Source organism: Nomascus leucogenys, chromosome 13, assembly GCF_006542625.1.
Source record: "Nomascus leucogenys isolate Asia chromosome 13, Asia_NLE_v1, whole genome shotgun sequence".
Taxonomy (NCBI): Eukaryota; Metazoa; Chordata; class Mammalia; order Primates; family Hylobatidae; genus Nomascus; species Nomascus leucogenys.
The window spans coordinates 4,262,066-4,280,291 of NC_044393.1; the positions used below are offsets into that span (position 1 = coordinate 4,262,066).

At 33.6% G+C, this 18,226-nt stretch overlaps 1 protein-coding gene and 1 long non-coding RNA gene across 2 annotated transcripts in view; one reads left to right on the forward strand and one right to left on the reverse strand.

The window, feature by feature from the left end:
- The window catches only part of SYCP2 (synaptonemal complex protein 2), a 59,035-nt gene that overhangs the window by 22,168 nt on the left and 18,641 nt on the right, over positions 1–18,226 (forward strand). Inside the window, exons 16-24 of the mRNA XM_030825452.1 lie at positions 90–236; positions 3,885–3,984; positions 4,805–4,965; positions 6,812–6,881; positions 7,206–7,263; positions 7,681–7,814; positions 7,953–8,380; positions 13,595–13,722; positions 14,460–14,496. Coding sequence (XP_030681312.1) covers positions 90–236; positions 3,885–3,984; positions 4,805–4,965; positions 6,812–6,881; positions 7,206–7,263; positions 7,681–7,814; positions 7,953–8,380; positions 13,595–13,722; positions 14,460–14,496 — 1,263 coding nt within the window. The remainder of the gene's footprint in view (positions 1–89; positions 237–3,884; positions 3,985–4,804; positions 4,966–6,811; positions 6,882–7,205; positions 7,264–7,680; positions 7,815–7,952; positions 8,381–13,594; positions 13,723–14,459; positions 14,497–18,226) is intronic.
- Positions 4,899–8,022, reverse strand: LOC115837929. The gene is made up of 3 exons (XR_004032942.1): positions 7,975–8,022; positions 7,686–7,745; positions 4,899–6,413 (listed from the first exon to the last, which is right to left on the reverse strand). It is a non-coding gene; the product is annotated as an uncharacterized LOC115837929 (long non-coding RNA).

Below are 18,226 nucleotides of genomic sequence, written 5' to 3' on the forward strand. Positions count from 1 at the left end.
AGGAGCTTTGTTAAGACATCCAGTGATTGTTGATTACTTTCAGTGGTTTGCAGTTTTAAATACTTTTTTTTTTTCATATTCTCCAACAGATTCTAGTGCCAGAAAGTCAAATCTCACCAGTCGGAGAAGAGCTGGATAGTTTAAAGGAAAAATCAAAGTCCCCAAAGGAATTTGCTAAACCTTCAAAATATATCAAAAACAGTAACAAAGAGAATAGAAATAATAGCCAGCTTGAGGTAAAGATGGTGTCAAAATACTGGCTTATAAAACTACCATTGATCAAATCATTGCTATATATGAGTAGAGAAAGAAGCATCTAGAATTTATATATTATTGGCCTTGATCAATCACATTTCAGAGTTTTTCTCCTACCTTTGACAAATGCAAACAAGATAGTGTGTGTCTTAGCAAATTGTGTACATGTATAGGGGTTAGAACAAGATATACTTTACAGTTGTAAATTACAAATTAGAGGTAGGTAAGATAACCTTCTTGAATGTATCCTTTTTGTTCTATCATTGCATTTGGCTATAATGTAGAATAGAAATGTATAATGTTCTGTTTATTTGCATGAGGAAAAAAAAGTATGAGGTTCTTTCTTTTACTCCTTTTCTTCCTCTTCCATTGAAGGACCTCCTCTAGGTCACATCCAAGAGAACAATTTCTCATAAATGGAACTCCTACCACCATACCTTGCTGTGACACTTGACATTGTCAGTAGCCCTCTGTTTCTTAAGGTCCACTCCTTCAGCTTCCATTGTATACCACAGTACCCTTTCTGCTTCTATTACTGCATCAGAAAAACTTTCTCTCCATACCTCTTGGTAGGTTTGCTCTAAACCCAAAACCTTGATATCCAGCTTTTGGAACATCTTGTTGCCTTCTTTCGTAGAGAGCTTCCTTCATGTTCATAATGTGAGCTCTTAAAATGTAGCAGACTTTTCTTCAAAATTCTATAGCTGCATCTCTACTTGTTTTTCTGTATTTCCGTTTGTATGTCTCTTCAAGACCTTTCCTGAAGTCTAAGCTCAAACATTTTATCTTTTGCCTAAAATCTGCATCTGTCTGTATTTCAGTAATACTACTGTTAAATTTTTTTGGCAATATGCTTTTTTTCCAGCCTCTTCTCCCCTTATATCTGGAACCAAGGTGCTTGTGATTATTCTTTCATAGTATCTATGTCTCACATCCATTCTTTCTTATTTCGTCTACCATTACTCATCTCAGCACACTTAGGTTAATACAGTAGCCTCCTCGTAGGACTTTGTCGCCACTGTTTTATCCTATGAGATACCCCATATAATCAGCGATTTTCCCTAAATATCAGTATCTTGATAGCATTCTTCTACTCCAAAAGCTTTGTGATTTCTGTGTTCATCCCACTGACTGAATAAATTTTGGCTCAGTTCTGAGACTTTCTATAATTTAATTTTACCCTTTCTATTAAAACTGTAGTATGTATTCTCCCCTTTTGTAAGGTAGTTTGCTTTACTGTCTCTTTGCATGCCATGTTCATTCATGCCTGTAGATCTTCATTAACATTATTTGTTTCTTTTTTTTACCTTTACCCATCTAAAGCATACTTACATTTGCAAGTCTTGTTCATTTTCACTTTCTCTTTTTTTTGCTTTCCTTTTAAAACATTTTACATATCTTTTTTTTGTAGGAAGTCTTTTATTATACTTTAAGTTCTGGGATACATGTGCAGAACATGCAGGTTTGTTACATAGGTGTACACGTGCCATGGTGGTTTGCTGCACCCATCAACCTATCATCTACATTAGGTATTTCTCCTAATGTTATCCCTCCCCTAGGCCCCCACCTCGCAACAGGTCCCAGTGTGTGATGTTCATCTCCCTGTGTTCATGTTTTCTTAACTCGTACTTATGAATGAGAACATGGGGTGTTTGGTTTTCTGTTCTTGTGTTAGTTTGCTGAGAATGATGGTTTCCATCTTCATCCCTGAGAATGATGGTTTCCATCTTCATCCATGTGCCAGCAAAGGACATGAACTCATCCTTTTTTATGGCTGCATAGTATTCCATGGTGTATATGTGCCACATTTTCTTTATCCAGTCTATCATTGACGGGCATTTGGGTTGGTTCCAAGTCTTTGCTATTGTCAATAATGCTGCAATAAACATACCTGTGCATGTGTCTTTATGGTAGAATGATTTATAATCCTTTGGTATATACCCAGTAATGGGATTTGCTGGGTCAAATGGTGTTTCTGATTGTAGATCCTTGAGGAATCACCACACTGTTCTTCCACTTTCTTTCTTTTTCTTTAGTTTTTGAGATGGAGTCTCGTTCTGTCACACAGGCTGGAGTGCAGTGGTGCGATCTCAGCTCACTGCAACCTCCGCATCCCAGAACCTCTGATTCTTGGTTTCAAGTGATTCTCCTGCCTCAGATTCCCAAGGAGCTGGGATTATAGGCACCTGCCACCACACCTGGCTAATTTTTGTTTTGTTTTTTTTTTTGTTGTTGTTGTTGTTTTAGTAGAGACAGGGTTTCCTTGTTAGCCAGGCTGGTCTCGAACCCTGACCTCAGGTGATCTGCAGTTCTCGGCCTCCCAAAGTGCTGGGATTACAGGCATGAGCCCCTGCGCCTGGCCCATTTTTTGATTTCTTTGTGGAGCTTTGCCTAATTATTTCAGTTTTTACTAATCTCTCACCTTTAGGTAACTATAACTCTCACAGGCACTTCCATATATTTTGGCATGTTTATGTTACTATTTTGTTTTTTAGTCTTTTGTTCTCAATTAAAAGTGTCATTTATTTCCCCTAGATAATTAGCACATGAAAGCTATTTTTGGTGTCTTTATATCAGAATCATGTTGGGTGCTTATTAACAATGCTGATTCTTAGCCCCACCTTAAATCTGTTGAATCTTAAACTGTTGGAAAGGTCTTAAGCACACCAAAGTTTGAAAAACACCATACTACTGTTAAATACCTGTGCTCTGTTTTCAATAAGGATGAACTGTTTGAAGCATTTATATGAATAAATAACTGTTCAGGTCCCATTCACTATGCCACTAAAAACTTAATTTCTCTAAGAAAAATCTGTTGGCTCAGAAGCTTGTTTTCTAGTTAATCTTAGAATTTTCTTTTATCCTTTCCATCCTTCCCTCACATTTCATATACATACCCACTCACAACTGTATCATTTTTTCCCCTGTTCTAGGGACAGTGTCTTAAAACCAGCTCTTTTATGCTTCTATGCAGTATGTCACCATCTACTTCTTAATATGGCATCCTCTGAAACTCCTGTCTCTTGTAGTCCCTGCCTCTGCTTATCTACTTCTGTCCCTCTTATAAATCAGTGTGAGATGATATGGAAGAAAACAAATCTTTATTGGAACCACTATATTATGTGCCACTGAATCTATGAATTCCTGCAGCTACTTCACTCCAGTTTAGTCTTCACAGATTATTAGTACAATTTTCAAAAATGTGTGAATGTTTTGGAGAAAGCTTAACATGAAAGCACTCAAAATAATTTACATAAATATGTAATCCAAACATTATCCTCATGATATAGAATAGGAAATTGCAAGCTATGGTTAACTAGATAAACTCAATATTGATAAAATATTTTCAGCTAGCATATAAAGGTACTGTACTTCATAGGTATGGATATTCTATAAATATTCTTTAAAACAATGTTCCTTACTTGTTTTGGCTACTTATTTAATACCAAACATGAAGATGAACCTTTCATATCAGCCTAAAACATGGAAATTTATGGATATTGTGTTGTTTATTTAAAAAAACATATATCTTTGGCATGTATCAAGGCAAAATGTTATAAGTAAAATTGTAGGATATTTAATTTCAAAAAGACTGTGTTTACAGTGGTTGTTTTTCATCATGGTTTCAGAAAATTACTCCTAGCAAAAGAAAAATGTCTGAAGCATCAATGATTGTTTCTGGTGCAGACAGATACACTATGAGAAGTCCAGTACTTTTCAGCAACACATGTAAGTTTTATAGTTTTAAAAGATTTCTAACAATTATTTTAAAGCAGGCATTTTTTAATTTAAGGCAATTCTGAACATAATTTACATAAAGGATAAGTTTGGTATATAAAAATTGATAAAATATGAACCACAAATGTCTTCTAATGGGAAGAAAAGTATAATGCTAACATATGAACAGAACAGTGTTCAAAATACTAATATTCGACATTAATAATTTATTATCATTTAAGCAGGACACAACATATCTTACTGGTTAAAACACTGAACCAGGCCGGGTGGACTTAGCTCCCCACTTCCAGCTGTGTACTTTGTACAGATGTCCTCTAGCTAAATTTAGAACAAGTTTTTTTTCTATAAGTGGCACTTAAGTATCTGTCTTATCAAGTTGTTTAGAGTATTAAATAAAAATCACTCATTTAATAAGTAATCTAGTGAAACTTTAAACAGTGACTGATACTAAGAGCTAAATAAAAGTTTTAAAAAAAACTGATACTGTGTACTAGTTAAAGTCTTAGTCTATATGACAACTTAACATTGACCTGTTCTAAAAATCTAGTTGCCTACTGGCCAATTGCCTAGTATCTGACAGGCTCCTCAAACTTAATAGGTCCAAAATTAAATTAATCTTTCCACCCTTCCTGCACATTTTTCCTTCACTTTTTATCTTGGTAGATGGCATCTATATTCACTTATTTATCTAAGCCAGAAACCTGGGAACCATCTAAGAATGTTTGTTTCTTACCTTCCTCATCGGAAAAGTACCTCAATAATAGCAATAGGTAAAAAAAGAAAAATCTGCAATCCTTGCCCTCCTTTTTAGCAATACCACCACGAAGAAGAAGAATTAAACCACCACTGCAAATGACGAGTTCTGCAGAGAAACCTAGTGTTTCTCAAACATCAGAAAATAGAGTGGATAATGTTGCATCACTGAAATCTAGACCATCAGAAGGAAGACATAGAAGAGATAATACAGACAAAGTAACTTTACCTTGAAAGTATTTTAAAAATATTTTTTTCAAGTAATTGTGGAAATGTGTATTGAGCTAACTCCTTTTGCAAGCTGCAAGTGTCTCATTTTAAGTATTACCTTTTTTCCCCTAAATATCATTTATTGCCCTTGAAAGTAGGGTCCTTCTGGCATATGACGCATTTACTGTGCTTACAATAAGACTTATGAATATTAATTCACTATAACTTGATTTACACATTTGGAAGCATAAACGAACCTGCCATAATTATTTAGTTTATTATACAAATTAGTGACTGCTATGGGGAAGGCTCTGGTATAGGAATGTGAGATACAAGTGGACTGTGTCCTTAAATTCCTCAGAATCTAGCATGAAAATTAGATACTACGTTATATAAGCATTCTCAGATGTACACATATAGACTGCAGTAGGAACCAAGTAGAGGGTCAAGTGCCTAACCCCATAGCTAGAGGTGAGGGTGAAGATCAGGAGATGCTTTTTAAGAAAATACGGAGAGTGAATTGACTTTTGAAAGGTCAATAAAGAGTCAAATGGATATCGAGGAGAAGGGCATTTGTTCCAGGTAGTTGAAAAGACAGAGCAGGAATGGATAAGAGAAAATAGTTTCTTGGAGAAACAGGAGGTGATCAGCAATGCAGATAAGCTTGTAAAGGAGGAACATCTAATAGCTTTTGTTTTTTTCTGAAGTGTGAAGATGGTGAGTTTCTCCTGGAGATCTGTTGAAGTACAGGGTTCAGGGACATGTAAAACTGTGTGCAAGGTAATGGAGAGGCCTAAGAATAAGTGTTAGATAATGTTGAGGACCCAGTTTAAATATGACTGTGAATTTTATAGCATAAATATGTTCATAAATATGTACAATTTTCTCAAAGCTTAGTAGCCTTGGTGTTAATAGTAAGATGCGAACAGATGATGGATTCTATTTTTTTAATTTAAATGGGTATGTGGCAGAAAGATAGAGTATGAGAGTTGAAGATATTAAAAGAAAATAGACAAAGTTAATGGTTCAAGTTGTCTAAGTGTTTCTTAATAGGGGGATTATTTTTCAGTTGTGCGACATGGTCCTAAATGTTGTAGGATGATAAGCATCCTAGCTAGGATTGTGCTTACCTATTGTCAGGAGAACCCCTCTGTCATTGTGACAAGCCAAACCACACCTGCGTATTTCCATAATGTTCCCCTCCTAGTGTGGAGAATCACTGGCTAGAGTAAGAAGGAAAGGCAGCCAGGATGAGGCAAAATACCTTAGACTAAAGGGAATATTTTTCTGATAATAGTGGCAGATTTGTATTTGATCTGGATTAAGTGTGTATCTCTGGCTATGGAAATAGGGAAGCTTGCTGTAGGAAAGAAGTTACCTGGGCAATGCAATAGATATTGTTATAAATAAAAAACTTACTAAACAAAAATCATCCTCTTCAATATCTGATGATAATTCTGAAGAAACAGGAAAAGTGAAATATAAGAAAGAAAGAATGGACCATATCAAAATCGATAAAGCAGGCTATGTAATCAACAGCAGCAGGAGAGATTTCTCATGAGAGTCTAGAAAGTGTCAGTTACAGATGAAAATTGAATTATTATGCTAGCTGTGGATGTGATCAGAAAATTTATGCAATATTCTGCCTCATCTGCAGTGACAGTTTTCTTCTTGTGTTTCAGGATAGGGAATATTCAAAAACGGGAATAACGTTTATGAAATATATAAAAGTAGTATCCAACTTTTCATATCAAGGCAGATTTATTTTAAAAGACTCAAACCTTAATACTCTAACGTTTAAGTTGTTTTCATGTAACATCTTAAGTTTATGTTAACATGTTTCCTTTGTTTATAGCATATCAAAACTGCTAAGTGTGTAGAAAACACAGAAAATAAGAACGTTGAATTCCCAAACCAAAATTTTAGTAAGTACCTTGTGGTTTAATTTAGTCATTTTTTTAGAAAATGTATATACTTCTCCCTGTATTTCCCTTTAACCCCACTGGCTTTCATTGATTTGAAAAAGATTTACAAAGAATTCGTTTGACTTTGTGCAAGGAATTTTTGAGGTTACAAGGAAATATACAACCTTTGTTCCCTAGAAGTTTGGGTTTAAGAGAGAGGATGCAAAATCGATCAATCCATACATCCCAATATGTGAACCTTTATAGATTTCTATACTAACCTCCCTATCCCCCTGCCAACTGCATGAAAAAAAATGAAAATATTATAATATTTGTTTTATTTAGGTGAACTCCAGGATGTTATACCAGATTCACAGGCAGTGGAAAAAAGTGATCATACTATGTAAGAATGAGAAAACCATCAAATCATTTAGTCTATACTAATGCTGTTTTTAGTGAATATAACAGATTTGGAGGAAAAGGACTTTATGTGATTAGAATGTAGTATTAATCATCTCTCAAGTGTTATGACAGCACAATGAGGAATTATGTATATGGTTTTTTTCCCCACATGGTCCAATATAACTCTTTTCAAGTGGAGAGACTTAAAATGAATGAGATTTTTAAAATGTATAAACAATGAATGTGTAGAAATTTAACTTAGTTTAAATATACAGTAGAACATGTAAGATAAGATATATTTCCACATTATTTTCACATAAGTAATTGCTTTCAGTAAACGTTGACTACATTAAAAATCAAGGTCTTAAAGTCATAGGCTAATGTTTTGTAACATTAAGCAAATTAATTTATTTTCTAGATTACCTGGTGTTTTAGACAACATCTGTCGAAATAAAATGCACAGCAAATGGGCATGTTGGACACCTGTAACAAACATTGAACTATGTAATAACCAAAGAGCAAGTACTTCATCAGGAGACACATTTAATCAAGGTGAAACTTAGTTTTATCTATATGTAATAGTTCAGTGTTAATTTCCTCAAATGTCTAACAAGTATTAAAACAAATTTAACAAATTTTACATGTTGTCAACTTATTAATTTAAAAAGAATTTCTCATTTTCCCCAATAGATATTGTTATAAATAAACTTACTAAACAAAAATCATCCTCTTCAATATCTGATCATAATTCTGAAGGAACAGGAAAAGTGAAATATAAGAAAGAACGAACCGACCATATCAAAACAGATAAAGCAGAAGTTTGCAAGAAACACAATCGACAACAAAATCATCCTAAATATTCAGGGCAGAAAAATACTGAAAATGCTAAGCAGAGTGACTGGCCTGTTGAATCTGAAACTACTTTTAAATCGGTTCTCCTAAATAAGACAATTGAAGAATCGCTGATATATAGGAAGAAATACATATTGTCAAAAGATGTGAATACTGCTACTTGCGATAAAAATCCATCTGCTAGCAAAAATATGCAAAGTCATAGAAAAGCAGAGAAAGAATTGACTTCTGAGCTTAATTCCTGGGATTTGAAACAAAAAAAAATGGTGAGCTTTCAGTGTGTTTTGATTTCTGCATATCCATAAGATGCCTACTTGATAACATAAAGAAAGAAACTTAATTGCTACACATTTAGCATGTGTAATACCTTGTTTAATTCAGTGCCCAGACTCTCAGAATTCCTCACTCACCTCTCCCTTGTAGCTCTGATAGAACAATACTAGGCACATATCAGAAATGTAAATATGTATAGAATTAATGAACCATGCAGTTCCTATCTCTTCTTTTTGGGTTCCTCCCACTCTTTCCTTTTGACTTGGATATAGAACTGTTTGTACATTTCTTATAATTCTTACCTTTATTTTTAATAAATGGTTATTTTTTCTCTCTCTTTGACTGTAACCATAGACTGTTTTATTCAACATTTGTTTTCCTGCATGTCCTAGCACAGCCTTATACACAGTAGCATCTCAAATATTTTTTGGATGAATGCATTTAACCTTGACAAGGTTTTGCAAGAAAGTATGTAAATGGGTTGGAAGAGACTGTCTTCTATTGTAACTGTTACTCATCATTATTAGAGCTCCCACTTTCTTTTTCAGATTAATCATCTCTGGAGAACATCTCTAAGACATTTTTAGCTACTTTGCCACCAGACTTCCAGGGAAGAAAATTTTACTTTTTTGTAACAGTTACGGGTAAATCATTTTTTCTTAACTATCAAAATGCAGATTAAGAAAAATTTTTTAATTAGAATACATTTCCACTGCAAGTAATGCAATCTGCTTTTTGATATTTCTAAAATAATCCAGGTTTTATAGGCTTTTATTTTCATTTATCTTTTGTAGTAATGCTGATACCTGGGTAGTCAAATTTCTAGTCAATGTAAAATGTTCACACAATGTAACCTCTCAATGTGCAAATTATATTTAAAAGATAATTTGCAATTGTATATAATTAGGTATTATTTAATTTGTCTTGACCACCCTCCTTTAAAATATTTTTTACACCTGCAACTCACTTTTTATGCCTAATTTGGCTGTTTTCTTCTTTAATCATATTCTTTTGGGTCCCTTTTTTTCTTGGGTCCTAATATGTTATTTTCTCTTTCTCATCTTAGCTGCTGTTTACTTCCCTCAGTCCCAGGGGAAATAAGGTTCTTTTTGTCCAAAGATCTGTCTTTAAATTTAAATTTTAAATTGCTTTCTTTGGTATTTTGAATAATTTCACATAATTTCCCTGAGCTAGTCATTTTTTTTTTCTGGGAGCACAAAACCTAATAATCTTTTCTAAGCTGTGCTCTGATTTTTAAAAAATCAACTTCCTGTTTTCAGAAATTGTCTTCAGTCCTTCATAGAGTCACTACCTGTATCCTATTTAGAATTTCCCACCAGTTCCATGAATCACTGTCTCTATCTACCTACCTACCTACCTACCTACCTATTTTATTTATTTATTATACTTTAAGTTCTGGGGTACATGTGCAGAATGTGCAGTTTTGTTACATAGGTATACATGTGCCATGGTGGTTTGTGGCACCCATCAACCCATCATCTACATTAGGTATTTCTCCTAATGCTATCCCTCCCCTAGGCCCCCACCCCCCAAGTGTGTGATGTTCACCTCCCTGTGTCCATGTGTTCTTATTGTTCAATTCCCACTTATGAGTGAGAACATATGGTGTTTGCTTTTCTGTTCTTGTGTTAGTTTGCTGAGAATGATGGTTTCCAGCTTCATCCATGTGCCAGCAAAGGACATGAACTCATCCTTTTTTATGGCTGCATAGTATTCCATGGTATATATATGCCACGTTTTCTTTATCCAGTCTATCACTGATGGGCATTTGGGTTGGTTCTAAGTATTTGCTATTGTGAATAGTGCCACAGTAAACATACATGTGCATGTGTCTTTATAGTAGAATGATTTATAATCCTTTAGGTATACATCCAGTAATGAGATTGCTGGGCCAAATGGTATTTCTGGTTCTAGATCCTTGAGGAATCACTGTCTTTCACAACAGTTGAACTAATTTACACTCCCAACAGTGTAAAAGCATTCCTATTTCTCCACATCCTCTCCAGCATCTGTTGTTTCCTTACTTTTTAATGATCATCATTCTAATTGGTGCTAGATGATAACTGTCTTCTAAGGTAGCCATCTGTCTGATACTGTCTTTCTACTCATTGGATCACCCCAGAGTAACCTCTGTAGTTCAGTGGCACAGATTTCCCAGGCTGGCTCCAATTATACTGGAATTTCTGAAATCATACAGTATTTTGGAGAAGGTTCATTTTTGGTACATTTCTATCAAGACAAGTAAACCACTCTGATAATCTTAAGGGAGGGGACATTAATAACTTAGTACCTATTATATATAAGAACATATGGACTTAAAAATGGTTAAAATAGTAAATTTTGTGTTTACTAGAGTTTTATGTATATTACTACAATTAAAAAACCTATATGCCTGATAACCAGAGAAAAGTAAATATAAAATCAGGAGACCTCATATCTTTAAGAATACTATTGGAGTTCATTAAAACTAAGTTATCTAAGTTATGCTGAGAATAATTCTTATTTTGTAGTCCTTTTACTTTTAAAAAAATTATTTTTAGAGCAATTTTAGTCCCAAAAATGAGTAGAAAGTATAGAGATTCCTCATATACCCATTTACCCATTCCCCTACTATTAACATCTTGCATCACTGTGGTACATTTGGTAGAACTGATGAGTCATTATTGATACATAATGATTATTAACTCAAGTGCTTAGTTTACATTAGGCTTCATGCTTTGTTGTACATTCTGTGTGTTTTGACAAATATGTAGTGAAGTGACATATCTACCATTACAGTATTAAACAGAATAGCTTCAGTGCCCTACCATTCCCCTGTGCTCCACTTGTTTGTTCTTTCAACTAGGAATGTATTAAATCTATAGATCAAGTTAGGAAGAACTGACATCTTGACAGTATTGAGCTTTCTATCCATATATGTGGAATACCTCTTCATTTATTTAGATCTCCTTTGATTTCTTTCATCAGACTTGTAGTTTTTCTCTTGTACATGTTTTGTTAGATATACATCTAAGTATTTCTTTTGGCAGTGCTAATGTAAATTATGTTGTGTTTTTGATTACAAACTTCACTTGTTCATTGTTGGTTTATAAGAAAGTGGTTGACTTTTGCATATTAACCTTGTAATTTGCAATCTTGCTACAATTGCTTATTACTTCCAGTAGTTTCGTTGCTAATTCTTTAAGATTTTCTACATAGACAGTGAGGTCATTTGTGAACAAAGACAGTTTTATTTCTTCTTTCCCAATCAATATACCTGTTATTTCCTTTTTCTGTCTTATTGCATTAGCTAAGAATTCCAGAACAATGTTAAAAAGAAGCAATGAGAGGGGACATTTTTGCCTTGTTTCTGATTTTAGTAGGAAAAGCATCTCGTTTCTCACCATTAAGTGTGATGTTAGCTGTAACTGTTTATTTTTATTTTTATTATTATACTTTAGGTTTTAGGGTACATGTGCACAATGTGCAGGGCTGTAGCTGTTTTTGTAGATGTTCTTTATCAAGCTGAGAAAGTTTCCATTTATTCCTAGTTTGCTAAGGGTTTTTTATCGTGAATCTGTGTTGGATTTTGTCAGATGCTTTTTGTGTATCAATTTATATTGATTGATTGATTGATTATTTTAAATTAGCCTGTTATGATGGAGTACGTTAATTTTCAAATGTTGAATCAGTCTTGCATACCTAGAATAAATTCCACTTGGTAATAGTTGCATAATTCTTTTTATACATTGTAGGATTTGATTTGCTAATATTGCTGATGTTGCGGATTTTTGCGTATGTGTTTATGGGAGATACTGGTTTGTACTTATACTTGTTTGTAATGTCTTTGGTTTTGGTATTAAGGGGATATTGGCCTCATAGACTAAGTTAGGAAGTAGTTCCTACTCTTCTATCTTGTAGAAGATTGTGGAGAATTGGCATAATTTCTTCCTTAAATGTTTGATAGAGTTCACAAGTGAACTCCTTTTGGTGTTTTGTTTTGGTAGGATATCAAGTATTCATTCCATTTCTTTAATAGATATAGGCCTAGTCAGATGATCTGTTTCTGTTTACATAAGTTTTGGTAGATTGTGTCTTCAAGGAATTGGTCCATTTCATCTAGCCTATGACGTTTGCGGGCATGGAGTTCATAATATGACTTATTATTTTAATGTCTGTGTGATCAGCGGTGATGGCCCTTCTTTCATTTCTGATGGTAATTTCTGGTTTTTTTCCTCTTTCTTCTTAGTTAACCTGACTAAAGGTTTATCAATTTTATTGATCTTTTCAAAGAAATGGTTTCTCCTTTTTTCAGTTTTTTATTCTTATGGGTAGAAACATTTTAAAAAATGTCTACAAAGCACTCTGTACAGTTCTGTTAAAAACAACAGGTGCTGGAGGATGTGGAGAAAAGGGAACACTTACACTGTTGGTGGGACTGTAAACTAGTTCAACCATTGTGGAAGGCAGTGTGGCGATTCCTCAGGGATCTAGAACTAGAAATACCATTTGACCCAGCCATCCCATTACTGGGTATATACCCAAAGGATTATAAATCATGCTGCTATAAAGACACATGTACACGTATGTTCATTGTGGCACTATTCACAATTGCAAAGACTTGGAACCCACCCAAATGTCCATCAATGATAGACTGGATTAAGAAAATGTGGCACATATACACCATGGAATACTATGCAGCCATAAAAAAGGATGAGTTCATGTCCTTTGTAGGGACATGGATGAAGCTGGAAACCATCATTCTCAGCAAACTATTGCAAAGACAAAAAAACACTGCATGTTCTCACTCATAGGTGGGAACTGAACGATGGGAACACTTGGACACAGGAAGGGGAACATCACACACTGGGGCCTGTCGTGGGGTAGGGGAAGGGGGTAGGGATAGCATTAGGAGATATACCTAATGTAAGTTACTAGTTAATGGGTGCAGCACACCAGCATGGCACATGTATACATATGTAACAAACCTGCATGTTGTACACATGTACCCTAGAACTTAAAGTATAATAAAAAAAAATTTGAGTTATTTTAATGCCTAACAAAGCTCAAACTTACTGGTTGACTCTCTTTATTTCTCTTTGCAGGTATAAATAGAACCAGATTTATCTTAAAAGTTTTTTTCAGCCTTTATTTTTCCTTTGAAGATTAACTGGTAGAGTTTAAAAGTAACTTACAAATTTTTTCAGAGAGAAAAGTCAAAAGGGAAAGAATTTACCAATGCAGCAGAATCCTTGATAAGCCAAATCAATAAAAGATACAAAACAAAAGATGACATCAAGTCTACAAGAAAATTAAAGGAGTCTTTGATTAACAGGTATGTTCTTAAATTTCAGACATGAATATTTTTCTGACAGATACAACTATGTTACACAATTTTGAAAAGGTTAATTTTAAACATAGGTTCAGATAATGTAACTTTTCAGTAGAAAACACATGGTTACTTAATACTTTTATAAATAGTAGGTGTTTAAATTACACAGGAAGGGAACTAAATTTGAAATATTGTCTAATTACATTTTATATAGGATCAAAAAACACAGCAACACAGCATACCATTTTAAAAATCTTTAGGATGTAGACACTGTACTTAATCTAGTAATGAATAAATAAATATATTTAAATACACTGCTTAACGAAATACAAAATTTAACCAGATATGAGTTTTTTTGTAGTAAATAGTACATTTTTTGCAGTCTTTCCAAAGATTGTTTATTACAAAATGTCTATTTATAGTCTATCAGGTTGTTAATTCAAGTTAATTCTGGCCTTACTGTAGGTCATGAATAAATGATTCTTATGGTGTAATCATTCATTTTAAATTCACACTTTCTGCTGCATTAATGATTCAGCTTCGAATGCTCTATTATAAGTGCTATTTACTGTGAGTGAAGTAGCAAAACTATCAGACTATTGCTGTTACATTTTGGTTATTTTTAACGTTGAATATAAATTTAGTGACAAATATGGTTTATCGTAAATAAAATGGCTTATGAAAAATATTCTATTGATACTTATTTGCTTTTTCAATTTTGATAAAATCTTTTTTTACAGTGGTTTTTCAAACAAACCTGTTGTACAACTCAGTAAGGTAGGTGTTATTTACTTAACTTCACCAAATCTGTAGTCAAACTCAATATTTGACCATAAACACTAAAACAGCATAGTGGTAAAATGGAATTTGATATGATGTTTTTAGAATATTGCTAAATGAATGATAACCACTGACAGATTTAATAGCAAGTACTCAAAATAGCCCTCCAACCTTCTGTTTTTCAAATAAAAAGCTTCTTTTACATATATGAGCATAATATTTTTACTTTTTGGTACATGATTCAGTATATCCTTATCGTGTGTGTGTGTGTGTGTGTGTGTGTGTGTGTGTGTGTATTTTTAATAGCCAATCCCATCTCTCCTAACAATTAGATCCTACTGAAGTTCCAATTTTGTTTAAAAAAACCTTTACTCTTTATCCAGGCTTATAATATAAATTATCTTTTTTCTAATTCCTCACAGTTGCTCTCTGTGTCCACTGAATATTTCAAGTTTTGAAGTTCACCCTCTATAAGTTCTTCTTGAATGTTTTCTCTCCTGTCGAGGCCAACTCCTATTAGCCCAGTTTTGGTTCTGATTTCTAATCTCTGGATTGTTAATAGGCTTTATGTATTAATAATTTTCTTTGCCTCTAGCATTTCTCTGTGTCAATCCTTACATTACATTCACTACCAGCTTTTTTTCTTTCTAAAGCACACAGCTCCAATCATGTCACTTTCGTGTTCAGAAACCTTTTTTTGGTCCCTGTTGCTTATTGAATTAAATGGAAACATAGACTGGCTCACTTGTCCCTTTAAAAGATTGTCTTGTTTCCTAATTTTCTAGGCATGTCATGTTTAACTGAAACAATAACTTGAGGTTTCCTGAAGTAAGTCTTTCCTAAGTATTTATTCTCTTTTTCTTCTCCCTTTGCAATGAACTTTGAACTGAGTCAGCAGGCTCTCTCACCCTCTTATCTGATTATTAAAATATTTCTCTTTGCAAGTCTTGCTTTGTACCTTCCTTATGAAAACTTTCCAAGATGCCCTGACTCAAAAACCCATTTGGCAAGAATTCTGAATCTGTACAATAGAGTGTTTTGGTACCTTTTAAATTTTTATTTATTTTTGCTATTTTACTCATGGGTTTTTTCTTCTGTTTTTTCACTGTACTTTATTTTGAATCATCTTTGTATTTTATGTAATATTTTTGTGCTCACCTTTGTATCCTCTATAATACCATTGCTGCCTTTTGCTTACCTTCTTTAACATCTTTGCTCATTTTTACATATTCTGTAACAGCACACAAAAGATTCAACAGGTGAATGAACATATGTATGCAAGCACTGGTAAAAATCATACTGGGAAGGATAAGTCAGATAAATGATCAGAGGAGTAATATATTGAGAGATAACCTTTTTAAAATAATGCAAATACTTCTATATAAAATAACCGAAAGAAATAAATTGAAGATGAATCACAACATGAAATTAATGTTTTAGGTTTAATATTTTGAACTTACTAATTATTTCTGATCAGTAATCAATTATTTAGTGATATTTAATCATAGTACATTTAATACAGTATATTACAATTAATTTATTAAATGTTATTTTATTTAACTTCTTTTTTTGCCCTCACTACTTTGAGATCTGGTTGAATATATTTTTAGTTATAGGCTGTATGAATAATTTAACACATATTTTTTTCCTAACAATACTAGTTAATTAATAGCTTTTTGACTCTTTTACATGAGATTTTACATAAACCTTAGCCTCTCTCAAAGTTTTCTGTTTAAGAGTTTAAAGCAAATGAAAGTCCAAAACAAAGTAGAAGCATGCTTGGTTTGTGATCATGGCATCACCAAAATTTAGCTTATAGAATTCCAGTAAGGAGGTGATTTATTTACATACAACGTCAGTAAGTATTAAGGTTAAAGGATTTTATTAGACTTACAGTATTTTCTATTATATTTTTACTATTTGTCTTCAATATTTAAAAAAGTGTTTTTTTATTGTATATATTTAAGATGTATAACATGGTATAGTGAAATGGTTACTATAATCAAATTAATTGTGTGTATGTGGCAAGAACGCATAAAATCTACTCTTAGCAAATATCCCAAATATAATAGGTTGGTGCAACAACCTATTATATAATACAATACTGTATTATATATAGTTGGTGTACTATACAATACTATTAATAGTCCTCATGTTCTGCATTATATCTCTAGACTTAATTCATCCTACATATCTGCAACTTCGTATCCTTTGGTCTCCCTTTTTCCTTCCCTCCTGCCATCCTCTGGTGACCACTGTTTTATTATCTTATTTCTATAGATTTGATTTTTTTTTTTAAGATGCCACATATAAGGGAGATCATGCAGTATTTTTCTTTCTGTCTGGTTCTTTCACTTAGCATAATGTCCTCTTGGTTCATCCACGTTATAGCAAATTTCAGGATATACTATTTTTAAGGCTGAATAATATTTCTTCGTATATATACACGCACCACAATTTCTTTATCCATTCATATGTCAATGAATACTTAGTTTGTTTCCATGTTTTGATTATTATAAATACTACTACTATGAACATAGGAATGCAGATATCTTTTTTTTTTTTTCTTGAGACAGAGTCTTGCTCTGTCCCCCAGGCTGGAGTGCAGTGGTGTGATCTTGGCTCACTGCAACCTCTGCCTCCCAGGTTCAAGCAATTCTCCTGTCTCAGCCTCCTGAGTAGCTGGGACTACAGGCGCATGCCACCATGCCCAGCTAATTTTTGTATTTTCAGTAGAGACGGTTTCACTATATTGGTCAGGCTGGTCTTGAACTCCTGACCTCAGGTGACCCACCCACCTTGGCCTCCCAAAGTGCTGGTGTTACAGGTGTAAGCCACTGTGCCCAGCCCTAGGAGTGCAATTATATTTATGGGTGGTGATTTAATTTATTTTGCATATATTTTTATTCAGTTTAAGGAGAATGTTACAAATGTAAGATTTATGTTAGTGGAAGCACAACTAGAAAAATATTTATTTTTTATTTTATTTTGTTATACTTTAAGTTTTAGGGTACATGTGCACAATGTGCAGGTTTGTTACATGTGTATACATGTGCCATGTTGGTGTACTGAAAAATGCACATTATTTGTTTGCCACATAGAGTAATGTACGGGTTTTTTTGTTGAGGTAAAATATACATATAAAATTTACCATCTTTATGATTTTTAAGTGTACATTTCGCTGGTAATATATATATTTTTTTAATCCCTTAGTTCCTCCCCTACTCCTTCCTACTCTTCCTGGCCTCTGATAATCACCATTCTATGCTCTATCTCCATAAGATTTACTTTTTTAGCTCCCACGTATGAGTGAGAACATGTGATATTTGTCTTTCTGTGTTTGGCTTATTTCACTTTACTTTGGCCTCCAGTTACATCCATGTTGCTACAAGTGACAGGATTTCATTCTTTTTTTTATTGCTGAATAATATTCCATTGTATATACACATACCACATTTTCTTTATGCATTTATCCACTGATGGACACTTAGGTTTCAATAATGCTGCAGTAAACATGGGTGTGCGGATACCTCGTTTGTGTATTGATTTCCTTTCTTTTGGGTATATACTCAGTAACTTGCTGGATCGTACTGTAGTTCTATTTTTAGTTTTTTGAGGAAACTTCACACTGTTATTCACAGTGGTTGTACCACCATTTGCATTCCACCAACAGTGTATGAGACCCACATCCTCACTAGCATCTGTTATTGCCTTTTTGGTACAAGCC